A 27861-nucleotide genomic window follows, 5' to 3' on the forward strand; every position below is an offset into this window, starting at 1 on the left:
GGACATGTAAGTAAAACTGTGCTACGTCACTGTACTCAGGTACTCATGTAACCCTGACCCCTCCCCTGGTGCCAAGCACTTTTAAATGTTATTTTATACTTCCAGACTCGGAGGATTCAGACCAGACCTCCACAAAGAGACCAGACGACAGACGCACTGCCTCCATCTCTGGCGTCATCCAGCCCTCTCCCGACTTCACCCCTGCCAGAGATGATGAAGAGGAAGAGGAAGAGCAGCTCATCCTGGAGCCAGTGGAGGTGGGGATGTAGACGGAGGAGGATATAACAGTTCCGTGTGGGCCAGCTGGAACATCCTCCACCACCGACTCTATATTCATGGGATTCCCCCATATCTTCACTGATTCTGCGGGGCCAAGCGGTGCGCAGCAACGCACCCCCAGTGTTGCAGCGCCTTTGACGCAGCGATGGAGGTTGGTGCAGAAAAGATCCTTTGCTGCAAGACTGCTAGGCGCGTACCAGAACATGGTGCGTCTCTCACAGGGCAGCATCGACATAAGTCGAGAGCTGCTCAAGGCCATGGCTATTATAGCTGGAAACATCATGGCGCTATCAGAACGACAGTCGCAGGATATGTCGCATCTGATTACCACGATAGAGCGAAACGGCGATTCCGTCGATGCTATGTGGCAATCGACGGGATATGGCACGGAATCCCCCCGTGCCATAATAATCGGGTCGACAGCACCTGAGGGTGGGGAGCTGCCAGCAGCTTCCAGCCCTGAAGCCGTGCCTTCCGGATCACATAAGAACATAAGAAATAGGAACAGGAGTTCCTAGAGAACCCCACTAGTCACTGCCTGCCATTCTGAAAAGGACCTGTTTATCCCAACTCTCTGCTTCCTGTCTGCCAACTAGTTCTCTATCCACGTCAGTACATTACCCCCAAACCATGTACTTTAAATTTGCACACCAATCTCTTGTGTGGGACCTTGTCAAAAGCCTTTTGAAAGTCCAAATACACCACATCCACTGGTTCTCCCTTGTCCGCTCTAATAGTTATATCCTCAAAAAATTCTAGAAGATTTGACAAGCATGATTTCCCTTTCATAAATCCATGCTGACTTGGACCGATCCTGTCACTGCTTTCCAAATGCGCTGCTATTTCATCTTTAATAATTGATTCCAACATTTTCCCCACTACTGATGTCAGGCTAACCGGTCCATAATTACCTGCTTTCTCTCTCCCTCTCTTTTTAAAAAGTGGTGTTACATTAGCTACACTCCAGTCCTTAGGAACTGATCCAGAGTCGATAGACTGTTGGAAAATGATCACCAATGCATCCACTATTTCTAGGGCCACTTCCTTAAGTACTCTGGGATGCAGACTATCGGGCCCCGGGGATTTATCAGCCTTCAATCCCATCAATTTCCCTAACACAATTTCCCGCCTAATGAGGATTTCCTTCAGTTCCTCCTTCTCACTAGACCCTCAGTCCCCTCGTATTTCCGGAAGGTTATTTGTGTCTTCCTTCGTGAAGACAGAACCAAAGTATTTGTTCAATTGGTCTGCCATTTCTTTGTTCCCCATTATAAATTCACCTGAATCTGACTGCAAGTGACCTACATTTGTCTTCACTAATCTTTTTCTCTTCGCATATCTATAGAAGCTTTTGCAGTCAGTTTTTATGTTCGCGACAAGCTTCCTTTCATATTCTATTTTCCCCCTCCTGATTAAACCCTTTGTCCTCATCTGCTGAATTCTAAATTTCTCCCAGTCCTCAGGTTTGCTGCTTTTTCTGATCAATTTATATGCCTCTTCCTTGGATTTAACACAATCCTTAATTTCCCTTGTTAGCCACAGTTAAGCAACCTTCCCCGTTTTATTTTTACTCCAGACAGGGATGTACAATTGTTGAAGTTCATCCATGTGATCTTTAAATGTTTGACATTGCCTATCCACCGCCAACCCTTTAAGTTGCATTTCCCAGTCTATTCGCACCAATTCACGTCTCATACCATCAAAGTTACCTTTCCTTAAGTTCAGGACCCTTATCTCTAAATTAACTGTGTCACTCTCCATCTTACTAAAGAATTCTACCATATTATGGTCACTCTTCCCCAAGGGGCCTTGCACAACAAGATTGCTAATTAGTCCTTTCTCATTACACATCACCCAGTCTAGGACGGCCAACCCTCTAGTTGGTTCCTCGACATATTGGCCTAGGAAACCATCCCTAATACACTCCAGGAAATCCTCCTCCACCGTATTGCTACCAATTTGGTTAGTCCAATTTGTATGTAGATTAAAGTCGCCCATGATAACTGCTGTACCTTTATTGCACGCATCCCTAATTTCTTGTTTGATGCTGTCCCCAATCTCACTACTACTGTTTGGTGGTCTGTCCACAACTCCCGCTAATGTTTTCTGCCCTTTGGTATTCCGCAGCTCTACCCATACAAATTCCACATCATCCAAGCTAATGTCCTTCCTTACTATTGCGTTAATTTCGTCTTTAACCAGCAACGCTTCCCCACCTCCTTTTCCTTTCTGTCTAGCCTGCCTGAATGTTGAATACCCCTGGATGTTGAGTCCCAGCCTTGGTCACCCTGGAGCTATGTCTCCTTGATGCCAATTATATCATATTCATTCATTGCTACCTGTGCAGTTAATTAGTCCACCTTATTACTCCTCGCATTGAGTCACAGAGCATTCAGGCTTGTCTTTTTAACACTCTTTGCTCCTTTAGACTTTTGCTGTAATGTGGTCCTTTTTGATTTTTGCATTGCCCTTCACTTTTACTTTTCTTCTTTCTATCTTTTGCTTTTGCCCCTATTCTACTTCCCTCTGTCTCCCTGCATAGGTTCCCATCTCCCTGCCATATTAGTTTAACTCCTCCCCAACAGCACTAGCAAACACTCCCCCTCGGACATTGGTTCCGGTCCTGCCCAGGTGCAGACTGGTCCCACCTCCCCCAGAACCGGTTCCAATGTCCCAGGAATTTGAATCCCTCCCTTCTGCACCACTCCTCAAGATACACCATTTTGGGTACTGATGGGGGGGGGGGATGACCGCAGGGGACCCTTCCTTCCACTGCTCTTCCTGTTGGTCACCCATCCCCTATCTGTCTGTGTAACCTTTACCTGCTGTAAGACCAACTCACTAAACGTGCTATTCACGGCATTCTCAGCATCGCCGATGCTCCAAAGTGAATCCACCTGCACTCAAGTGCCGCAATGCAGTCTGTCAGGAGCTGCAGAAGGACACCCTTCCCGCACATGTAGTCGTCAGGGACACTGGAAGCGTCTCTGAGTTCGCACATAGCACAGGAGGAGCATGACACGTGTCCGAGCTCTCCTGCCATGACTTAACCCCTAGATTAACTTAATTTGGCAACAACAATGATAAAGTTTATCTACTGATAAAGGAAAAAAAGAAAAACTACACCCTAATCACCAGCCAATCACTTACCCCTTGGCTGTGACGTCACCTTTCGATTTCTTTCTACTTCTTTGTTTACCTTATGCACCTGCTGCAGCTGCATCAGCTGGCCTCCTCGACGAGCCTTTTATGGGCCTCCAACCCTGGACTCCCGATGCTCAATCTCCCGCCTCCTCCTCGACGAGACTTTTATAGGCTTCCGACCCCGGACTCCGGCTGCTCGATCTCCCGCCTCCTCCTCGACAAGCCTTTTATAGGCCTCTGACCCCGGACTCCTGCTGCTCGATCTCCCGCTTCCTCCTCTACGAGCCTTTTATAGGCCTCAAACACATGTTGGTAGCACCATATCATCCTGCTTTGAATGGTGCAGCTGAAAGGTCGGTCAGGATTGTCAAGGAGGCATTGCAGTAACAGGTTCTACAGACTGGATCATCGGTGAGCATGAAGCACAGCTTGGTGAATTTATTTTTCAAATAAAGGACTACGTCTCATTTTACAACAGGGCACACACATGCTGAATTATTGATGAAGCATAGGTTGAGGACACGTCTCAGTTTATTGCAACCGAACTTGTCTGATAAGGTAGAGAAGGCACAATCGGTGCAGAAACGTCATTATCATTCCGGTATTGAAGAGTGGTACTTTCAGGAGGGTGATCAGGTCAGAGTTCTCAGTCCATCGAAAAGGGCAAGTCCACGGAAATGGGACATTGGTAGAATTATTCGGGTATGTGGCACCAAGCAGTACTTGGTCAAAATTGGTGAATAATCAGGAAGGTTCATGTGGATCAAATGTTGGTAGCGAGTGATGCAGCTCTGGTACCACAAGAAGATAATTATAAGCCGGACTTGGACAATGATCAGTCAGTTGGCAAGTCCAAGTACTTCAACAGACACAACTGTCACAACATCCATATCCCCACCGACGCAGATGCAGCCGACTGAAGGCAGTTTGTGGCTATGGGACAATCTCGCAGAGACTCTATCTTCCGGGGGGATGGGAGCGGGAGGAGGTGGAGTTGGGGTTCAGTTGAGAAGATCAACGAGGAAACATAAACCAACTAGACAGGAAATTGATAACTGGGAATATCAAGATCTTAGGAAGAAAGCTAACATGAGGACGGATGTAAGGGTTCCAAGGAAACTCAAGAGGACATAGGAAGATAGAGGTCAGGAATCCTGGGCTACACGACCTGTAAACAGAAATTCCCCAAGACGGTCTCTGGAGTCAAATAAAAATATAGAAAATGGGCAGCACCAGCCAACTGCAAAGAAATGGAGGTCAGAGCAGGAGGAAGCCATAAGCTTACAACAAGATACTCAGGCTCAGCAGTCGAATTTGTAAAATTGCAATCATGATAAGTAATCTTTTGAAATATTGTATAAATACCTTGCTTCCAAAAAAAGGGAAGCAGTGTAATGTATGCACCTGTATGTATGCTCACAGGTTTGTAGAGCTGTTGATGTCTGGAATTTCTATGGTCTCGAGGAGTCCGTGTTCCACGTTTATGTACAATGTGTGAGGTTGCAGCCCCTCTTCCAATATTTGGAGGGGCTGCTCCTCGATTTTTGGCTGCACTTCTGCTCCTGATCTTTGGGCACCCGTGCAGAGGGGAGCGGGCAGGTCGGAGTGCTTCCTCATAGGACTGCTCCTTGGCACGACCAAGAGGGCCATCAGCAGGTCCAGGGGGTCGTTCAGCTCGACTGCCTGTCTCTCTTCCGCGGTTACATCCGAGCCAGGGTGTCCCTGGAGCTGGAGCATGCGGTGTCCACCGGTACGCTCACGGCCTTCCGCGAGAGGTGGGTGCCGGAGGGACTGGAGTGCATCATCACCCCCGGCAACCAAATTTAAATGTCTAAATGTTAATTTGTTTAATTTGCCGATTTTAGTGCCCCCCCCCTTTTTAGCCAGGGGGCACTTGTATAATTTGTGTTTTTACTGCCCTAAAAAAAAAGGGGGGCACTTGAAAAGTTTTTGGAGTGTGCCCCCCCCCCCCCTTTAATCAGGGGGCACTTGATTATTTGTTATACAACAAAATAGTTGTAGAGTTGTTGAGTTGGGAGTGGCTTAGCCAGTCACGTGATGTTCACAAGATTCAATAAAACCCCAGCCAGTTGCAATTTCTATGGTGTAGAGGAGTCCATGTTCCACGGTTATGTACAATGTGTGAGGTTGCAGCCTCTCTTCCAGTATTTGAAGGGGCTGCTCCTCGATTTTTGGTTGCACTTCAGTCCCATGCTCCTGATCTTTGGGCACTTGTGCAGAGGGGAGCAGGCAGGTTGGAAGGCTTCCTTGTAGGACTGCTCCTGGACCTGGCCAAGGTGGCCATTAACGGGTCCAGGCAGAGGGCGGTCAACAGGGTCATTCAGCCCGACTCTCTTCTGCGCTAGGGTGTCCCTGGAGATGGAGCACGCGGTGTCTACCAGTATACTTGCGGCCTTCCACAAGAGGTGGACACCGGGGAGACTGGAGTGCATCATCGCCCCCAGCAACCAAATTTTGATTTTGGTTTAATTTCGCTGTAAAGTTTTATTTGTTAATTTGGCTGTTCTTGTGTCCCTTTAATAAGGGGGCACTCGGCTTTAAATTCTATTCAAAATAGTTGTAGAGCTGTTGAGTTGGGAGTGGCTTAGCCAGTCACGTGATGTTCACAAGATTCAATAAAACCCCAGCCAGTTGGATCCAGGGGATCGACGATGAGGCATGTGGTTGTAAGCCTGGTGAATGAACTGATAAACTGTAGTGCAATTGTTAAACCTTTGCTAATAAGCCAACTAGTTCTTAATAGCAATGTATTGCTATGAATTCTTAAGCAAAGAACCCATGAAGCAAATACATTACACACATGAAAGTAATGTTTTTTGTAAATGTACTTTGGCTTCTTCTGGCCACTTTATCACCATGGTAAAGCAATCAGGATGGGTCTCCCAAGTCCATGAGTTAAAAGGGTTGCGGTACTGATGATGTCATTGGGCCTGCGTTTTAGATCTAAATTAGATCCACACCTGCCTGCAGCACGAGCACACAAGAACACAAGAAATAGGAGCAGGAGTAGGCCATTTGACCCCTCAAGCCTGGTGAGGTGGTGGTGAGAATGCATACTGAAAATGGATATTGAATGTATACAGACATTGAAGTTGAGAACGTGGGAATTGTATAGGGACAGTATAAGCTAACAAAGAATTCATGGAGGAATAGCCATGAAAATCTCAGTCTCGAGACTGCAAATGTTACAATACTGACACAGCTTGCAAAAAAAACTTCAAGGTCTTATTAGATCAGACTACTAACCTGAAACATTAACAGAAGGAGAATAATGGGTCTTTGTGTAAAAACAGACCATACTAAGGTCGGCTTATGAGTGGACAAAGGGAAAGAGGGATCAAAGGGGATAGGCTGAACTAGGATGTCACTCTAATTGTATCTTGTTATCTTTGACCGAAAATGTATAACCGTCGTGCCTTTACAATGTAACGTCACTTTGTCCGTAGGAAGTGGGTGCGATCTATCAGAAAGCATTCCTTCTGTCTGATAAAGTCCCCGGCCGGTGCTTTGAAATAAAAGCTTGCTTTGTTAAAAGCAGAAACGGTGTTCGACTCAGTGATTTCGCTGAACCAGATTGAGAGAAAAGAATCCACATTTTACAGTGGCAGAGATTTGCAGCCTGCTGGAAAAAAACCTGCACAGCAGTTGGATCTGGTGGTCATGCTTTACCAGTGGCTGTCAAAGTCACCACCACCCTCAACTTTTTTCCCCCTGAATATTCCAGGGCTCATCCGGAGACATTTACAGGATCTCAGAGTCAGTTGCACACAAATGCTTAAGTCAGGTGACTGATTGCTTCTTTGCCAGGGTCAGCAATTATATCAACTTCACCTGCCACAGGGCGAAAGCATCGTGGCAGCAACGTGGGAATCCTGCGTACACCTGCATAAAAATCTTTTTGTGGTTGCGCACCAGCTGCACATTGATGGAGTGAAAGCCCTTGCGGTTCACGAACACTCCCGGGTGATCTAGAGTGGCTTAATTGCCACATGAGGCACAGGAGCAATACAATGAATGCCATATGATCACCAAATGTGTCAGTGAACACGCCATCAGCATGCTCTTCAGGTGCCTGGACAAGAACGAGCGGGCACTCGGGTTTGCGGCTCTGGCTGGCTTCCCACAGGTGCAGGCGTCATCGACTACACGTACGTGGCAATTAAGGCCAAAAGGGGCTAATAAGAGTGAGGCACTTAAAGTAATAAATATCATTTTTGAAAAAGTACTTGAGAAACTAATGGGACTAAAAGACGACAAATCCCCTGGACATAGGGTTCTAAAATAGGTGGCTGATACTGGATGCATTGGTTGTGATCTTCTAAATTCCCTAGATTCTAGAACGGTCCCAGCGGGTTGGAAGGTAGCAAATGTAACACTGCTACAATTCGAGTATAGGACAGGGAGGTCTTACTACAGTTGTACAGGTCCTTGGTAAGGCCACACCTTGAATATTGTGTACAGTTTTGGTCTCCTAATCTGAGAAAGGACATTCTTGCTATTGAGGGAGTGCAGCGAAGGTTCACCAGACTGATTCCCAGGATGACATGACTGACAAATGAAGAAAGACTGGATCGATTAGGCTTGTATTCAATGGAATTTAGAAGAATGAGAGGGGATCTCATAGAAACATATAACATTCTGACGAGATTGGACAGGTTAGATGCAGGAAGAATGTTCCCGATGTTGGGGAAGTCCAGAACCAGGGGGTCACAGTCTAAGGATAAGGGGTAAGCCATTTAGGACCGAGACAAGGAGAAACGTCTTCACTCAGAAAGTTGTGGGCATTTGGAATTCTCTACCACAGAAAGTTGTTGGGGCCAGTTCGTTAGATATATTCAAAAAGGAGTTAGATGTGGCCCTCACGGCTAAAGGGAACAATTGGTATGGAGAGAAAGCAGGAATGGGGTACTGAAATGCATGATCAGCCATGATCATATTGAATGGTGGTGCAGGCTCGAAGGGCTGAATGGCCTACTCCTGCACCTATTTTCTATGTTTACTCAAGGAAGGAGGGAGAGAGAAAACTGGAAACTCCAGGCCAGTTAGCCTGACATCAGTTGTCAGGAAAATGCAGGAAATCATTGTTAAGGAAGTGATAACAGGGCACTTAGAAAATCATATGATTAGGCAGAGTCAAAATGGCTTTATGAAAAGGAAATCATGTTTAACAAATTTATTAGTTATTTGAGGATGTCACTAGCAGGGTAGATAAATGGGAACCAGTGGATGTCGTATATTTGGATTTGAAAAAGGCATTCGATACAGTGACACATTAAAGGTTGTCACGCTAGATAGGGCTCATGGAGTTTGGGGTAATATTTTAGCATGGATTGAGGATTGGTTACAAAAGAACATAAGAAATAGGAGCAGGAGATTTGGCCCCTCGAGCCTGCTCCGCCATTCAATAGGATCATGGCTGATCTGATCTTGGCATCAACTCCACTTCCCTGCCCTCTCCCCATAACCCTTGACTCCCTTATCGTTCAAAAATCTGTCTATCTCCACCTTAAAAATAATCAATGACCCAGCCTCCACAGCTCCCTGGTGTAGAGAATTCCAAAATTTACGATTTTGTAAAAATATTTTGCAATCTCTCTCCATTTAAATAATAATTTGCTTTTTTATTTTTCCTACCAAAATGGATAACATCTTCCCACATTATACTCCATCTGCCAAATTTTTGCCCACTCATCTAACCTATCTATATCCCTTTGCAGATTCTTTGTCCTTTTCTCAACTTGCTTTCCCACCTATCTTTGTATCATCAGCAAATTTGGCTACATTACACTCGGTCCCTTCACTAAGTCATTAATATACATTGGAAATAGTTGAGGCTCCAGCACTGATCCCTGTGGCACTCCACTAGTTAGTTTGCCAACCTGTTTGCCGTTTATCCCAACTCTCTGCTTTCTGTTAGTTGGCCAATCCTCTATCCATGCTAATATATTATCCCCAACCCCATGAACTTTTATCTTGTGCAGTAACCTTTTATGTGGCACTTTATCGAATGCCTTCTGGAAATCCAAATACACTACATCGACTGGTTCACCCTTATCTACTCTATAGTTAATGGACAGAAAACGGAGTAGGGATAAACGGGTCATTTTCAGATCGGCAGGGTGTAACGAGTGGGGTGCCGCAAGGATCAATGCTTGGACTTCAGCAATTTACAATCAATATTAATGTTAGATGAAGGGAGCCAGTACAATGTATCCACGTTTGCTGATGATCCAAAGCTAGCTGGGAAATAAGCTGTGAGGAGGACACAAAGGGGGTTTGCCGCTTTTTCAGAGACCCATTAGCGCCTCCGGGGGTTTGGTGAAGCTACCGGCTCCCGCAAAATTGCCTGGGAGTTTGCGGAGACCTTGTCACGGGAGCACTGTGCCCCACGGGTCGCACCCCAGGCCACCGCACAACCGCCGATGACATCATCGCTGTGCACTGCGACCCTCAGCGCCGCGCGCTGACCCCTTTCTGCCCCACGATACAGGCAGACATCCGCTCGCGGGGCGGAAGTTAAAGGGGACATTGCCAGTGCCCCATTTTTTGACAATCTCGGGTCGGGCCACCATCATGCAGCCTGGCAGAAGCCTTGCAGAGTGAATAGTGGCCCTCCGCTTTAATTGAAGGATAGGGGTGTTGAAGCGCGTCAGCGCTACGTGGAGAATCCGCATTGCGCTGAACAACTCTCTCCGTTAGCGCTGCTGGAACCGCCCCTAAAGGAAGTAGAGCACGCGAGATTGCATTCTACTTCCTTTGAGGGGTGGTAAGCACAATGTAGAAGCTGGGGCGGGAATTCCCCGCCGGCGCAGTAAATCCCGCCCTGAGCAGGTTACCGCCCCCAATTGGGGCGCAGGGCCCCCAGAAAGCAGGCAGAGAGATATTGACCTGTTAAATGAGTGGGCAAAAGGGTGGCAATTGGAATATAATGCGAGGAAATGTGAGCTTATTCACTTTGGTAGGAAGAATAGAAAAGCAGAATATTTTTTAAATGATGAGAAGCTATTAAATGTTGGTGTTCAGGTGTCCTCGAACAGGAAGCACTTAAAGTTAGCATGCAGGAGCAGCAAGCAATTAGGAAGGCAAATGTCATGTTGGCATTTATTACAAGGGGGGTTGGTATACAAGAGTAAGGAAGTCTTACTACAATTGTACAGGGCTTTGGCGACACCACACCTGGAGTACTGTGCACTGTTTTGGTCTCCTTATCTGAGAAGGGACATACATGCCTTAGAGGGGGTGCAATGAAAGTTCACTAGATTAATTCCTGGGATAAGAGGGTTGTCCTATGAGGAGAGATTGAGTAGATTGGGCTGTAAATAGTTGAGGCCCAAGCACTGATCCTTGCAGCACCCCACTAGTTATAGCCTGCCAATTGGAAAATGACTCATTTATCCCTACTCAAATAAAACTACAGCCATTTTACATTTAAACCACTTCTGCTTTGATCAGCTGCTTTATACAGTTGGCCATTAGAAGGGCAGAAGCAAAGGTGGATACAATGGAATTTAAGAGAGATTACAACATCATGTCTTAAATCTGTCACATGCAAGACTGCGTCAGTAGGAGGGCAGCCCGCCCCCACAGCACAAATGAGGCAGATACCCAGCACACCTCTCAAATTCCAGCACCAAACTGGCATCCTCCCTCCATCCCTGGAATTTCAGAGCCCCTTTCCTGTATCCACCAGTCTTCTGACTCTGGCTTCTTGTTCATCCCTCTCCATTCAGTGGCAAGCTTTAGGTTTTTCAACCTTATTTTTTTGAACTCGCTCCCTAGATTACTCCAGCTCTCTATCTCTTTTCCTACCTTTAAAAGCCTTCTCAAAACATATTTCTTCGATAAAGCTTTCAGTTACCTCTCCTAATCCTCCTACGAAGACTTGTTGTCGATTCCTTTTCTCCTCTGTGAAGACCCTTAGGATGTTTTCTGCATTAAAAATGCCATATAAATGCAATTTCTTGTTTTGTACTCACCATGATGACCAACCTCTGGAGAACGGAGTTTGTCCAACATCACATTTATTACGAGCTCCTCATAAATACTCTCACCTCTAAGTAGGCATTCCTGAAACTAAAGGAAAATTTGTAAGATTATACCTGTTTCTAATAAAGTTGCGCAGACCTTAAGCAGTGAAATATTATGATGAATTTGATTTCAATATATTCCGTATTATTGTTTTTCTCGGATGTGGATTTGTAAAAGAGAAAGTATGTCACAATCTGGTTCACAGATTTCAACAAGGCATAAAACTTCTAGCAAGATTAGCAAATATGGGAATGTCAAGCTGATGTTGCATACACATCTCTGGGCTCAATTTTCAAAAGGAAAAGAAACAAAGGCTATGTAATTCAGATTTTTTGTTTTTAATGACACCTAAAGCTTCTTTGGCTACTGCTGGGAGTACTGCATTCATACTGCAAATGTCAGTCTTTGATTCCTACTTAGGACTGGAGCAAGAACAGCAGTGAACTGACACAGTAAGCACACTGATGGAGCTCTGAAGACCGAGTTCAGCAATGAAAGGTTGACTCAAGTCACACATCATGGCACTATTTACTGAAAGTAAGAACGTCTTTGGAAAATACTCAACAATTTTTCATTACCCACTATCATAACGACAGTGCCTTTAGTTAGAACCACAACAATAAACATGTTTTTCAATGTTACTTTTCATTTTAAAACTATGTGACCCTTCAGTGAGAGTCAGTTTCATAAACCCATTACACCTCAGCTTCATGTGAAGTATGTGTTTGAAGTAATATAACATTTTGAAAAAAATTCAACTTTTATTTTTTCTTTAAATGATTTCTCTTTCTTCCCAACAAAATGTGTGGCTTATCGAGAGCCAGCGGCAGTTGGTGAGACGCGGGAGCAGCCTATAAAAGGCAGCTACAGCGGGAGATCGAGAGCCAGCAGCAGTTGGTGAGAGGGGAGCAGCCTATAAAAGGCCCAGCGGGAGATCGAGAGCCAGCGGCAGTTGGTGAGACGCGGGAGCAGCCTATAAAAGGCAGCTACAGCGGGAGAGAAAGCAAAATAGAAGTAGAAAGTAATCAAAAAGTGACATCACAGCCAATGAGGTAAGTGATTGGCTGGTGATTGGTGAGTAGCTTTTCTTTTCTTTTTTATATCAGTAAGTGAACTGTAACATTGTTATTACCAATTTAAGGGTATCTAAGGTTAAGACATGGCAGGAGAGCTCGGCCATGTGATATGCTCCTCCTGTACCATGTGGGAACTCGGGGACACTTCCGGTGTCCCTGGGCGCTACGTGTGTGGGAAGTGTATCCGCCTCGAGCTCTTGACGGTCCGCGTTGCGGAATTGGAGCTGAGGGTGGATTCACTCTGGAGCATTCACGATGCTGAGAATGACGTGAGTATCACGTTTAGTGAGTTGGTCTTACCGCAGGAGAAGGGTCCACAGCCAGATAGGGAATGGAAGACCAGCAGGAAGAGCAGTGCAAGAAAGATAGTGCAGGGGTCCCCTGTGGTCATCCCCCTGCAAAACAGATACATCGCTTTGGGTACTGTTGGGGAGGATGACTCATCAGGGGAGGCAGCAGCAGCCAAGTTCATGGCACCGTAGGTGGCTCTGCTGCACAGGAGGGCAGGAAAAAGAGTGGGAGAGCGATGGTGAGGGGAATAGATAGGCGTTTCTGCGGACGCAACCGAGACTCCAGGATGGTATGTTGCCTCCCTGGTGCAATGGTCAAGGATGTCTCGGAGCGGGTGCAGGACATTCTGAAATGGGAGGGAGAACAGCCAGTTGTCGTGGTGCACATTGGTACCAACGACATAGGTAAAAAAAGGGATGAGGTCCTACGAAAAGAATTTAAGGAGCTAGGAGCTAAATTAAAAAGTAGGACCTCAAAAGTAGTAATCTCGGGATTGCTACCAGTGCCACGTGCTAGTCAGAGTAGGAATCGCAGGATAGCGCAGATGAATATATGGCTTGAGCAGTGGTGCAGCAGGGAGGGATTCAAATTCTTGGGGCATTGGAACCGGTTCTGGGGGAGGTGGGACCAGTACAAACCGGACGGTCTGCACCTGGGCAGGACCGGAACCAATGTCCTAGGGGGAGTGTTTGCTAGTGCTGTTGGGGAGGAGTTAAACTAATATTGCAGGGGGATGGGAACCTATGCAGGGAGACAGAGGGAGACAAAAATGAGGCAAAAGCAAAAGACAGAAAGGAGATGAGGAAAAGTGGAGGGCAGAGAAGCCCAAGGCAAAGAACAAAAAGGGCCACTGTACAGCAAAATTCTAAAAGGACAAAGGGTGTTAAAAAAGCAAGCCTGAAGGCTTTGTGTCTTAATGCAAGGAGTATCCGCAATAAGGTGGATGAATTAACTGTGGAAATAGATGTTAACAAATATGATGTGATTGGGATTACGGAGACGTGGCTCCAGGATGATCAGGGCTGGGAACTCAACATCCAGGGGTATGCAACATTCAGGAAGGATAGAATAAAAGGAAAAGGAGGTGGGGTAGCATTGCTGGTTAAAGAGGAGATTAATGCAATAGTTAGGAAAGACATTAGCTTGGATGATGTGGAATCTATATGGGTAGAGCTGCAGAACACTAAAGGGCAAAAATCGTTAGTGGGAGTTGTGTACAGACCTTCAAACAGTAGTAGTGATGTTGGGGAGGGCATCAAACATGAAAGTAGGGGTGCATGCAATAAAGATGCAGCAGTTATAATGGGTGACTTTAATATGCACATAGATTGGGCCAGCCAAACTGGAAGCAATACGATGGAGGAGGATTTCCTGGAGTGCATAAGGGATGGTTTTTTAGACCAATATGTCGAGGAACCAACTAGGGGGGAGGCCATCTTAGACTGGGTGTTATGTAATGAGAGAGGATTAATTAGCAATCTCGTTGTGCGAGGCCCCTTGGGGAAGGGTGACCATAATATGCATTCTGCATTAGGATGGAGAATGAAACAGTTAATTCAGAGACCATGGTCCAGAACTTAAAGAAGGGTAACTTTGAAGGTACGAGGCATGAATTGGCTAAGATAGATTGGCTAATGATACTTAAGGGGTTGACTGTGGATGGGCAATGGCAGACATTTGGAGACCGCATGGATGAATTACAACAATTGTACATTCCTGTCTGGCGTAAAAATAAAAAAAGGGAAGGTGGCTCAACCATGGCTATCTAGGGAAATCAGGGATAGTATTAAAGCCAAGGAAATGGCATACAAATTGGCCAGAAATAGCAGCGAACCTGGGGACTGGGAGAAATTTAGAACTCAGCAGAGGAGGACAAAGGATTTGATTAGGGCAGGGAAAATGGAGTACGAGAAGAAGCTTGCAGGGAACATTAAGGCGGATTGCAAAAGTTTCTATAGGTATGTAAAGAGAAAAAGGTTAGTAAAGACAAACGTAGGTCCCCTGCAGTCAGAATCAGGGGAAGTCATAACGGGGAACAAAGAAATGGCAGACCAATTGAACAAGTACTTTGGTTCAGTATTCACTAAGGAGGACACAAACAACCTTCCGGATATAAAAGTGGTCAGAGGGTCTAGTAAGGAGGAACTGAGGGAAATCTTTATTAGTCGGGAAATTGTGTTGGGGAAATTGATGGGATTGAAGGCCGATAAATCCCCAGGGCCTGATGGACTGCATCCCAGAGTACTTAAGGAGGTGGCCTTGGAAATAGCGGATGCATTGACAGTCATTTTCCAACATTCCATTGACTTTGGATCAGTTCCTATCGAGTGGAGGGTAGCCAATGTAACCCCACTTTTTAAAAAAGGAGGGAGAGAGAAAGCAGGGAATTATAGACCGGTCAGCCTGACCTCAGTAGTGGGTAAAATGATGGAATCAATTATTAAGGATGTCATAGCAGCGCATTTGGAAAATGGTGACATGATAGGTCCAAGTCAGCATGGATTTGTGAAAGGGAGATCATGCTTGACAAATCTTCTGGAATTTTTTGAGGATGTTTCCAGTAGAGTGGACAAGGGAGAACCAGTTGATGTGGTATATTTGGACTTTCAGAAGGCTTTCGACAAGGTCCCACACAGGAGATTAATGTGCAAAGTTAAAGCACATGGGATTGGGGGTAGTGTGCTGACGTGGATTGAGAACTGGTTGTCAGACAGGAAGCAAAGAGTAGGAGTAAATGGGTACTTTTCGGAATGGCAGGCAGTGACTAGTGGGGTACCGCAGGGTTCTGTGCTGGGGCCCCAGTAGTTTACATTGTACATTAATGATTTAGACGAGGGGATTAAATGTAGTATCTCCAAATTTGCGGATGACACTAAGTTGGGTGGCAGTGTGAGCTGCGAGGAGGATGCTATGAGGCTGCAGAGTGACTTGGATAGGTTAGGTGAATGGGCAAATGCGTGGCAGATGAAGTATAATCTGGATTTTCGGATCATTTGGGACCCGGTTTTCGCCGAGTTTTGACCCTCCGTGGCGAAAAATGGGGCGCTCAGCTGTTTTTCGCCCAGTCGCGATCCTCGGGATCATTTTTGCGGGGAGAGCTGCGCTGGGTATGCAACGGCTCGCATTGCGACACCGCTACGAAACGCGCTCCGTGATGACCACCGAGGAAAACACAGCGGTCCAGCCCTGCCAGCGATTTGCGGTGTTGGCAATGTTTTTGGAATTTTTTTTGCCCTCCCAAGGCCTCTCTTGGAGCGCTCCCAGCCCCGCACTAAAGTTGACAAGGTTCCCGTTTTTGTGCCGCGAAAATAGTTCAACGTCTCCCTTTATGCTGCGCCCCTGGCATAGAGCCCAAATGGCGAAAGGTAAGCAATTAATCGCTAACGTTATTTGGGCGGTAAATTTCCCACCACGCCTCCGTTTTGGCCCCGATAACAGCAAAGCCTAAAGTTCAGCCAAAGAAATACATTTCTTTACCTTTTGCCCAGTTTCGGTGTTTGCATCAAAGTGCTGTTGTATAAGTTGCAGAGCTGTAATCAAAATATCAAGTATATGTGACAACAAATATTTTGATAGAATAAACATATTATTGTAAAACCATATCCAATCTAACACTTACGTTCAACTAATACTGACTTCCATGCCTCTGCTAAGCTTTTAGCTAGAGTTCTTTTCCCAACACACTGCAACAAAATGCAAAAGTGGTCATTGAGTTTCAGGATTTATTGATTTCTGAATATTAAAGCAATTTTACACGACAGCAGTTACTAGATCAAACAAAAATTTTTGATAATATGTAATAGATGACATTGGAATATAGTGATTTCAGGTACAAACATCACTTGATTACATACATATTTACAACATTTAGTTGTGCTAATGCAAATAACCATACTAAAATTATTGCCATAGACATACAGTTTAAAGTGTTGCTTTTTGTTATTTTAGTAAAATTATAATTGCTTACTGGTTTTCCCACAATTAAAAAACATGTAGGTTTTGACAGCAAAAACTCTCTCTCAGATTCATCTTCATTAAATGTATCTGTAAAGACCAGCTGCTCCTTCTTATGTTTTGCTGCTTCCATGTCATCAACAACCTATTGTTAAAAACAGAAATCCTGTTGGATCAATGGGTTTTGTGTAAAAGATTACAAATTAAATAATTGTTATGAATGTTAGCATTTTTACTTATAATATGCCTTTATACTTCCATTTAAAAAAAACATTTTTGTTTTCAAAATCAGAAATATGAGTGAGCTTGTGTCTTATAAGATATATGTCCAAACAGGACTCCTTCATGGTTTAGAATCCTATGAATATAATGGAAGAACGTCCTCCAGCTTATGCACAAGATCCAGGACCAAGCTGTAAGGTGGGTTTGTGACAAAAAAGGCATAGGGAGCTTTAACCAACATAAACTGAGTACCCTGGTGGAAAAGTCAGGGAAGACGTAACTCTTTGCTAAAGCTCCTCACATGAATACCTCGATTAAGCAGTAATTGGTGAGTAATAATTAGATGTTTAGAACATCAAGATGGCTAGCACAATGCAAGTTGTTTTTTATAGGTCCTTCCACCATATTGAAAGTAGAATGCCCATCAAATAGCCAATGATGAAATCTTGAAAATTGGGTCAGTTTCTTGATGGCATTATCTGGAGGCTGGGTACGAGTACACACACTCAAATATACAGAGCTTTGTACTATGATCGAGCTGCAGAGGCAAGCAGCACCTCCAACAGGTGGAACCACCATTCAGTAGGTTGTGTGTCCATGCTGTGGTCAGTGAATTGGTAACTCACTCATCTTTTTTGAGTTGTACTGCTCACCGAGAGAGAGAGAGACTTTGCAGCCTGGTTACCATGGCAGCCCGATCTTTTTGGAGCAGATCAAGGCTCCACCCCCCTCGGGTGAGGCCATGCCAAAATGAAGAGATCCTACGGGGAGACTTACAAACACTTTTTTTTTGGAAGTACTTTGGCCCCAAAAAATCAGGCATAACTCTTCAAGTATGCCAAAAAGTGCTTTGAGGAAAGTTGAGCCCATACACCCAGCTGGAAAAAAAATTTTGTAAAATATTATGATGACTGCACTACTGCACTCTTAGGGAAGCTAGTTCCTAACTCCTCACTATAGGAGTCCAGCGCAAGACACACGGGGGAAATTTTAACCTGGTGGAGCACATGGGTTTGGGTGCGGGATTAAAACCAGCAAAAATGCGACTGCGTTCGGAAACTGGCTCCAACCTGCCAACTTGGAATCATAGAATGATGCGGCACAGGAGGCAGCCAGTCAGCCCATTGTGTCTGTACCAGCTCTTTGGTAGAGCTATCCAATTAATCCCACTCCCCTGCTCTTTCCCCTTAGCCCAAACTTCTGCATTTAACTCAAGCGCATTAGGCTAGGGAGAGGCGGTTGCCTATTAATAAATAGACATCGAAAAAGACTGTTGAGCCTTATTTTTACTAGGAATGAGTATCCATGGAGTTTCCATGAATGATGGATCCCAGATATACCAGGTTGGGATCTTGATTTTTCAGGTGAGACTTCCTCAGTTAGCATTTACATTCAGCATCAGCATTACAATGGGCCTTATAATAGAAAGTGTCTTTGTGGATGGTTTTTCGCTGTGCTTTCTTATCTTAAACAAGTTGTTCCCACTAACAGACGTCTATTTTACACTGTTTCAGATTCGCTTTCAAGCTGTATATCAGAAGATTGCTTCCCACTTATCAATAATGCGCCACAAAAGATTTTTTTCGGGATTTGTTCATCAGACATTCGCACCACATTGCCTGACCCTCTTAGCCACGCATTCATGTTTAGAGCATTTATTCTTGGCATGTCAGGGATTGTGTCTTGCCACCTGATCTTCATTTGTCCTCTCAGGTAACTTAAGTGAAAGTGATTCTGTTTCTTAATGTGACGTGCATATGTTGTCGAAGTTTTACAGGAATAAAGCAGGGTCGTCAGAACAGCGGCCCTGTATATTTTGAGCTTGCACTGCAGGTTGATGCTCCTCTTGTCCTAGAGACGCTCACATAGTTTGCCAAAAGCGGAGCTGTCTTTGGCAATTCTGCTGGATGTTTCTGTATTGATATGGACTTCTCTCGACAGGGTGCGACCCAGGTAGGTGAATCTATCCACAACCTGAAGCTTATGATCACCGATAGTGATGATAGGTGGAGTGTAATTCTTGCCTGGGGCTAGTTGGAAGAGTGCCACCATATTTTATTAAGGCTGATAGTCGTATCAAATTGTAGGCAAGCTGCTGCAAGGTGGTTCATGATTGTTTGCATAACATCCTGGGTGTGAGCCACAAGAGCACATTCATCAGCAATTAGGAGTTCATGACAAAGTTCTTCCAGCATCTTTATTTTGGCTTGTAGTCTTCTAAAGTTGAAGCATCCTGAGTCTGATCTTTACTCCAATTTTGAGATTATTGAATGCAAGAAGCATTATCATCATCATCATCATAGGCAGTCCCTCAGAATCGAGGAAAACTTGCTTCCACTCTTAGAATGAGTCCTTGGGTGGCTGAACAGTCCAATACGAGAGCCACAGTCCCTGCCACAGGTGGGACAGACAGTCGTTGAGGGCAAGGGAGGGTGGGACAGGTTTGCCGCGCGTTCCTTCCATTGCCTGCGCTTGTTTTCTGCATGCTCTCGGCGATGAGACTCGAGGCGCTCAGCGCCCTCCCGGATGCACTTCCTCCACTCAGGGCGGTCTTTGGCCAGGGACTCATGGACAGCAAATCCATGAGCACCACGTTGGCGCTGCGAGGGTAATCATTGAGCCCATCAATGCCGATTCAAGCACTATGTGTGCAAGGGCTGTGGAACAATGGGGCACCTCCAGCGAATGTGCAAACGTACTGCGACTCACCACATGGCAGAGTCGGCAAAAGATGCCCGATCCGGCGCGGATCATGCTGAACGAGTAAGAGAGGCAACTCAACCCGAGGCTGAAGAGGAAGTGTATGGGGTACACACCTTCACCACCAAAAGCCCTCCGATAATGTTAAAAGTCAAATTAAACGGCATTCCACTTTCCATGGAACTGGACACAGGGGCGAGTCAGTCAATGATGAGCCAGAAGGCTTTTGAGAAACTGTGGGGCAACAAGGCATAAAGGCCAAAACTAAGCCCGATCCACACCAAGCTGCGCATTTACACCAAAGAGCTCATAAAAGTCACTGGCAGTGCGGCAGTGAAGTGATTGTACGATGGAGCTGTGCACGATTTACCACTATGGATTGTACCAGGCGATGGCCCAACGCTGTTCGGCAGAAGCTGGCTAGGAAAGATCCGATGCAACTGGGACGACATCAAAACACTGTCTTCGGAGGATGTCGCCTCGTGCGCCCAAGTGCTAAACAAATTCCTGTCGTTATTCGAGCCAGGCACCGGCAACTTCACAGGCGCCAAAGTGCAGATCTATCTCGTCCCTGATGCATGATAAAGGTACGCGGAGTCAGAGGACATGTATTAGCATGGATCGAGAATTGGCTGGCTAACAGAAAGCAGAGAGTCGGGATAAATGGGTCCTTTTCAGGTTGGAAATCGGTGGTTAGTGGTGTGCCACAGGGATCGGTGCTGGGACCACAACTGTTTACAATATACATAGATGACCTGGAAGAGGGGACAGAGTGTAGTGGAACAAAATTTGCAGATGACACAAAGATTAGTGCGAAAGCGGTTTATGCAGAGGACACAGAGAGGCTGCAAAGAGATTTAGATCAGTTAAGCGAATGGGCTAAGGTTGGGCAGATGGAATACAATGTCGGAAAATATGAGGTCATCCACCTTGGGAGGAAAAAAAACAGTAAAGGGGAATATTATTTGAATGGGGAGAAATTACAACATGCTGTGGTGCAGAGGGACCTGGGGGTCCTTGTGCATGAAACTCTTTTTGGAAAAATTCACGCTGCGAGCTAAGTTGACCGCGGCAGGACTCGAACCTGCAATCTTCTGTTAACTTCACGGTTATAATCGAAGTCAGACGCCTTATCCATTAGGCCACGCGGCCTCTGCCAAAAATAATAAGCAGCAGAAGTGGGATTTGAACCCTTGTCTTCAGGATAGATTTTGAACTGAATACAGCACCTTAGACCACTCGGACATCAGTTTGCAGGTGCAGCAGGTAATCAGGAAGGCGAATGGAATGTTGGCCTTCATTGCGAGAGGGATGGAATACAAAAGGAGGGAGGTCCTGCTGCAACTGTACAGGGTATTGGTGAGGCCACACCTGGAGTACTGCGTGCAGTTTTGGTCACCTTACTTAAGGAAGGATATACTAGCCTTGGAGGGGGTACAGAGATGATTCACTAGGCTGATTCCGGAGATGAGGGGGTTACCTTATGATGATAGATTGAGTAGACTGGGTCTTTACTCATTGGAGTTCAGAAGGATGAGGGGTGATCTTATAGAAACATTTAAAATAATGAAAAGGATAGACAAGATACAGGCAGAGAGGTCGTTTCCACTGGTCGGGGAGACTAGAACTAGGGGGCACAGCCTCAAAATACGGGGGAGCCAATTTAAAACCGAGTTGAGAAGGAATTTCTTCTCCCAGTGGGTTGTGAATCTGTGGAATTCTCTGCTCAAGGAAGCAGTTGAGGCTAGCCACAGACCAAACACTGAGAACTGGGCGGATGCCCTCAGTCGGCTACCATTGCCCACCACTGGGGTGGAAATGGCGCAATCCGCAGACTTGCTCCTGGTAATAGATGCTTTTGAGAGCGAGGGGTCACCTGTCACGGCTTGCCAGATCAGGACCTGGACTCGCCAGGACCCAGTGCTATCACTAGTAAAAAGCGCCATCCTCAATGGGAGCTGGTCGGCGGTCCCAGGGGAAATACAAAACGAAATTAAGCCGTTCCACCGATGCAAGGACGAAATGTCCATCCATTCGGACTGCCTCCTATGGGGGAATAGTGTAATTTTGCCAAAAAAAGGCAGGGAAACGTTTATACGCAACCTTCACTGTACTCACCCAGGCATAGTCATGATGAAGGCTATCGCCAGGTCGCATGTTTGGTGGCCCGGCATTGACTCAGAATTAGAGTCATGCGTGCACCAATGTAACACTTGCTCACAGTTGAGCAACGCTCCAAGGGAGGCCCCACTGGGTCTGTGGTCATGGCTCACCAAACCATGGTCAAGGGTCCACATAGATTTCGCTAGCCCCTTTCCAGGAAAGATGTTCCTAGTAGCAGTGGACGCTTACTCTAAATGGATTAAATGTATAATAATGTTGTCATGTACGTCCACTGCCACCATTCAAAGCCTCCGGGCCATGTTCGCCACCCATGGTTTGCCCTACGTCCTTGTTAGTGACAATGGACCATGCTTCAGCAGCTCGGAATTCATGACCCGCAATGGCATCAAGCACGTCAGGTCTGCACCGTTTAAGCCCGCATCCAATGGTCAAGCGGAACGGGCAGTCCAAACCATGAAGCAAAGCTTGAAACGCGTGACAGATGGTTCCCTGCAGACCTGGTTATCTCGGATTCTGCTCAGCTACCGCACGCGACCCCACTCACTTACCGGAGTACCCCCTGCAGAATTGCTAATGAAGAGAGCACTCAAAACCTGGCTCTCCTTAGTCCACTCGGATCTCAATGATCATGTAGAAACCCGGCGTCACCGGCATAACATGTACCACGATCGTGCGGCTGTATCACGTGACATTGAGGTCAATGACCCTGTGTTTGTTCTTAATTTATGACCATGGTCCCAAATGGGTTGTTAGCACTGTGTTAGCCAAGGAGGTGAATAGAGTGAATCTTGGTCCAGTGGCAAGGGGGTCCAAGACGAATGGAGACCTAATTGCCTACGGCGAGATGTTGGCCGCAAGCTCGGCGCCGAGTAGCGTCCTTGATGGTGGGTGGTCCGAGACTTAGTTGGGGGCAGGCATCAGGAGGGTCAATTGTCCGCTGGAGTTCCAGGTGGTTGGCCAGCAAGGAGTGGAAAGGTGGAAGAGTCACAGCCGTGATGGAGGGATGAAGGCCTGCCGCTGGAGGGACGTAGGCCCGCCGCAGGAGGAGGGGGTCGGGGGGGGCGGGGGGGGAGGTGATGTCCCGATCGCCTGCTCGGAGGCTCACCTGCTCACCGGGCGTCGTCGTGGGCAATCTGGTTTCAAATGACTGAAAATGATGCTAATAAAACACACCAAACTATTTTCTAGTCAGATTGGGGTACTGTATTCAATTCCTTAGTAAAAAAATTAGGAAATGCAGATACTGCTATCGAGGAGGAGTGTAATATTCTGGGTGAAATAAATATAGTGAGAGAGGAAGCTTAAGGGGTTTAGTAGCTTTGAAAGTAGATAAATCCCCAGGCCCGGATGAAATGCGTCCCAGGCTGTTGAACGAAGTAAAAGAGGAAGTAGCAGAGGCCTTGACCATCATTTTCCAGTCCTCTTTGGATCTGGGCATGATGCCAGAGGATTGGAGGACTGCTAATGTAGTACCCTTGTTTAAGAAGGGAAAAAGGGATAGGCCAAGTAATTACAGGCCTGTCGGCCTAACCTCAGTGGTGGGAAAATTATTGGAAAAAAATCCTGAAAGACAGGATAAATCTGCATTTGGAAAGGCAAGGATTAATTAGGGACAGTCAGCACGGATTTGTTAAGAGATCATGTCTTACTAACCCGACTGAACTTTTTGTGGAGGTAACCAAGAGGGTCGATGAGGGTAATGCATACGGACTTTAGCAAAGTTTTTGATAAGGTCCCACATGGTAGACTGGTCATGAAGGTTAAAGCCCATGGGATACAGGGCAAAGTGTCAAGTTGGATCCAAAATTGGCTTGGAGGTAGGAAGCAAAGGCTAATGATTGATGGATGTTTTTGTGACTGGAAACATGTTTCCAGTGGGGTTCCGCAGGGCTCAGTACTGGATCCCTTCCTTTTTGTGGTATATATCAACGATTTAGATTTGAATATAGGGAGTATGATTAAGAAGTTGGCAGACGACACTAAAATTGACTGTGTGGGCAATAATGAAGAGGAAAGTCAAGGGCTGCAGGTGGATATCAATCTACTGGTCAGGTGAGCAGAGCAGTGGCGAATGGAATTTAATTCAGAGAAGTGTGAGGTGATGCACTTTGGGAGGGCTAATAAGGAAAGGGTATACACATTCAGCGGTAGGCCACTTAATAGTGTAGATGAACAAAGGGACCTTAGAGTGCTTGTCCACAGATCCTGAAAGTAGCAGGCCAGGTGGTTAAGAAGGCGTACGGAATGCTTGCCTTTATTGGCCGAGGCATAGCATATAAGAGCAGGGAGGTTATGCTTAAATTGTATAATACTTTGGTTAGCCCAAAGCTGGAGTAATGCATGCAGTTCTGGTCACCGTATTATAGGAAAGACGTGATTGCACTAGAGAGGGTGCAGAGGAGATTCACTAGGATGCTGCCTGGAATGGAGAACCTTAGTTATGATGACAGATTGGATAGGCTTGGTTTGTTCTCATTGGAACAGAGGAGGTTGAGAGGAGACCTCATTGAGATGTACAAAATATTGAGGGCCCTGGACATAGTGAATAGTAAGGTACTATTTCCATTGGCGGAGGGGTCTATTATGAGGGGGCATAGTTTTAAGGTGGTTGGTGGAAGGTTTAGAGGGGATTTGAGGGAAGTGTTTCTTTACACAGAGGGTTGTGGGGATTAGGAACTTGCTGCCTGGAAGATGCAGAAACCCTCACCACTTTTAAGAGATGGTTGGATGGGCACTTAAAGTGCAGTAACCTGCAGGGTTACGGACCTAGAGCTGGTAATTGGGATTAGACTGGATGACCTTTTGTTGGACGGCGCAGATATAATGATAAGTACTGCAGGGAATAGAATACAGCCAGGGTGATCTCCTGGACTAGTCTCGATCACCTGGATGGGTTGGAGAGGAATTTTCCCAGATTTTTTCTCCCTAAATTGGCCTGTGTTTTTATCTGTTTTTTGTCTCTCCCAGGAGATCACATAGCTCCGATTGGGGTGGAGTGTAGAATGTTTTAGTATAAGAAGTGTCGCAGTTGTGAGGCGTACTGTTTGGGCTGAGTGCTCTTTGCCTTTCCGTCATTGTTCATAAGTTTATATGTATACTTTAGGGCTGCTGACCAAAGGCCATGCGGCTCTTTGTCGGCTGGCACGGACACGATGGGCCGAAATAGTCTCCTTCTGCGTTGTAAGTTTCTATGTTTCTATTCTTAAAAGTTCCTCCACATTGTTTAAATGTTTCTCCAGAAGTTTTAAAAGTTTTCCCAAGTTGTTTAAAAGTTTCTCCAGAGGTTTTAAAAGTTTCTCCAAGTTGTTTAAAGAAGCATAGCAGCGAACAAAACACTGAAGGATGGATGGTGCAAGGATGCATCCTTGCTAAACACTAGTTGTAATGGGGAAGGAGCTGGAATTGTCTCCATCTTCCATCAATTTAGTCAACATAAGTTTGTTAACTTACAGCTTCACTCAATTACATTTTTAAAATCTAAAATGTGGGATGCAACATCAATACATGTTCACATAATTTACTTCAATATTTAATATAGCTTTTGTTTTTCCTTTACTCAGAACTTTTACTTTGATTTTTGCTTAGCATGTTATGAAAATACTTCATTTGCAGAATATTTTTAAAATCTTTTAATTTATGAGATGCATCCTATATTTTCTTCCAACTATTCCCAGTTTAATGAATCCAGTACACCAAGCACATATCTCTTGACCTTTAGTAAACAATAATGCAAAATAAAAACAATGCATATTTGTTCACATATTCTCCATGAGTATTTACAAAGTAATCAAAATGTAGTCTATTAAAGTTGCTATTCGCCTAATTTAACAAGATGTGATGCAAAGCATAGTTAGTTACCGATAAATTGCATTCAGTTCATGCAACATTCTACTTTTCAATAATATTGTATGATTGCAATTATATTTTACGTGCATTTGATGGTTTTTGTTAACTTGCAGTTTCTCTCGATCGCTGCTACCACTTTCATGATCCGCCGTGCACTGATTTGGATTCGGTAGCTATAGAAACACTGGCACTGGATGCGAAACGAGTCTATGCGCATGCGCAGTGTCCACATTGCCCTCTGGGAATTGTAGTTCTGCAGTCCGACTCTCCACACAAATGGACTACAGTTCCCAAAATACTCGCTCTTTTTCTTACTATTTTAATTCTCTCTTAAACAATCTTACTCATAGATAGATTTTGTTCAACTTTAGAATACACTTTTCAGCAAGCGTGTCGAAGGTTTTCAGCAGTAGAGTTTCTTCGCTATGCTCTGTAAAAGGGAATAAAAACTAAATTATCCTCACACGTTCGAAAACAAAATTGCGTTTCGTACCTGGCATAGGTTTGTCTCGTTAGCGACCCATAAGGTGGTCAGCTGGGTGGAGTCTCGGTCGACAGCGGATTGTTTTCTGGGGCTGGTTTGCCACAAAACGCCGGCAGATTTCATCGTGAGTAGTGTTGTGGCTTATTATTTCTCGAAGGGATTCAGATTATGAACCGGCGCTCAGGGAACGGTCTTGGGAATGGAGGGGTCGTTTTCAATTTCCGCTCCTGCAGACAGTTTAAACTTGTTGACAGATTAACTTTCTGGTCGTGAACCACCGCCCAAAGTCTATCTCTCCCGCAGGCTTTTCGGTTTCTGATCTACCCACGTTATAATTAAGATGTCAATTTCAATTATGATTAGTTATATGCACAAAACTCAAGTTTTCCATTCGAGAGGTTCTCCTCGCTGTGGTAGATTGCGGACCCCTGTCTTGTTAGATATGAATAACGCGGGGACTGGCGTTGGCCGTTGCTGCTACAACGCCGAATTTCCTGTGAAGAGACGCTCGAGCGGTTTCCCGAACCGTTGGCCGTTTGGTAGCGCGTGACATTTCAAACCGTGGGCTCGCGCAGGGTGACGCTTAGGGTTGTCAACTCCAGGCGGGCATATCCGGGAGAATAAACCTGCTTCCAACCGCCGAACAGACTTTTTCCCCTCCACCTCCCAATACTTTTGCCGCAATACATAACATTTGTCAAAGAAAATGGGGGGGGGGGGGGGAAAGGATACCCTTATGATTTTCTCCGAGTTTGCTTGCCGCAGCGTCCAGGAAATTAATCTTTTATTTTAATTTAATTTAACGTGTGGTTAGGATGCACTATTGATAGGGTGGTGGTTACAGGGAATTTAATAAATACTTGAAGGAGAAAAACATTTCAGTGCTATGGGAAAGAGGGGACAAGTGGTCCAAACTCGATGGGCTGAACGGCCTCCTTCTGTGCTGTACAATGTATCTATAATTCCTGGAGGCTTCATGACAATCCTGGGGGGTTGGCAACACTATTTATCTCCTGTGCTTTCTCCATCCACCACCTGTTCTTTAGGTCCTGGGTTTTTTGTTGGACCTCAGCCTTGAACCGTTTGTAATGCTGCTTTGCTGCTCCCGAGTTGGGTGGTTGTTTAAGGCTCAGAAATGTCCTGCGCTTGCGATTTATTAGCTCTTACATCTGATCATTCTCATCAAACCAGTCTTGCTGTTTCCTGGTTGAGTGACTGAGCGTCTCTTTGCAGGCACTGTTATGGAGGGCAGACCAAGCGCGGTGCACATTCTGTGTCTCGGAGTCATCAAGGTTAGCTGTGAGGCGCTGACTGTATAGGCCTCTCTTAGCTGGGTCCTTAACTGCCCCGGCATTGACTTTTTGCAGCACTGCTTCTGCTGCCCCCTCCGCTTTGGGGCTATGTTGATGTCAATGATTGACCGGATTAGGCGGTGGGTCCGTCCAGCAGTCGTCCGCTCCTGTCATGGCACAGGTGATGCGCACATCCTTGCGATCCCTGGCTCGGACAATGACATAGTCGAGCAGGAGCGAGGGTGTTGACATCTTGGCACAAAATCTCAGCTAACACTCCACTGCAATGCTGAGGGAGCACTGCTGGAGGTGCCGTCTTTCAGCTGAGACAATAAACTGAGGTCCTGACTATACTCACTGGTGGATGTAAAAGATCCCAGGGCACTGTTTCACAGAAGAG

General features: G+C 45.7%; 2 protein-coding genes and 1 non-coding gene across 6 annotated transcripts in view; 1 reads left to right on the plus strand and 2 right to left on the minus strand.

Annotated features, from left to right (window-relative positions):
- Positions 1-26504, minus strand: part of ak9 (adenylate kinase 9) — a 702269-nt gene extending 675765 nt beyond the window's left edge. For 3 of the 4 annotated variants that reach the window (XM_070885675.1, XM_070885673.1, XM_070885672.1), the window contains exons 1-5: positions 26179-26504; positions 16807-16938; positions 16459-16522; positions 16317-16369; positions 11421-11517 (exon numbers count right to left, since the gene is read on the minus strand). In XM_070885675.1, the coding sequence (XP_070741776.1) occupies positions 11421-11517; positions 16317-16369; positions 16459-16522; positions 16807-16938; positions 26179-26292 (460 nt within the window). In that variant the 5' untranslated portion in view covers positions 26293-26504. Of the gene's footprint in view, positions 1-11420; positions 11518-16316; positions 16370-16458; positions 16523-16806; positions 16939-25772; positions 25847-26178 lie in introns of those variants that run through there. The other variant, XM_070885674.1, reaches the window with a different exon arrangement.
- trnar-ucg (transfer RNA arginine (anticodon UCG)) lies at positions 20779-20867 on the minus strand. The gene is given in 2 exon segments: positions 20779-20814; positions 20831-20867. It is a non-coding gene; the product is annotated as a tRNA-Arg (tRNA).
- The window catches only part of fig4a (FIG4 phosphoinositide 5-phosphatase a), a 142192-nt gene continuing 140539 nt past the window's right edge, over positions 26209-27861 (plus strand). The window contains exon 1 of the mRNA XM_070885676.1: positions 26209-26293. The gene's annotated coding sequence lies outside the window, so the exon portion shown is untranslated. The remainder of the gene's footprint in view (positions 26294-27861) is intronic.

Source organism: Pristiophorus japonicus, chromosome 7, assembly GCF_044704955.1.
Source record: "Pristiophorus japonicus isolate sPriJap1 chromosome 7, sPriJap1.hap1, whole genome shotgun sequence".
NCBI lineage: Eukaryota > Metazoa > Chordata > Chondrichthyes > Pristiophoridae > Pristiophorus > Pristiophorus japonicus.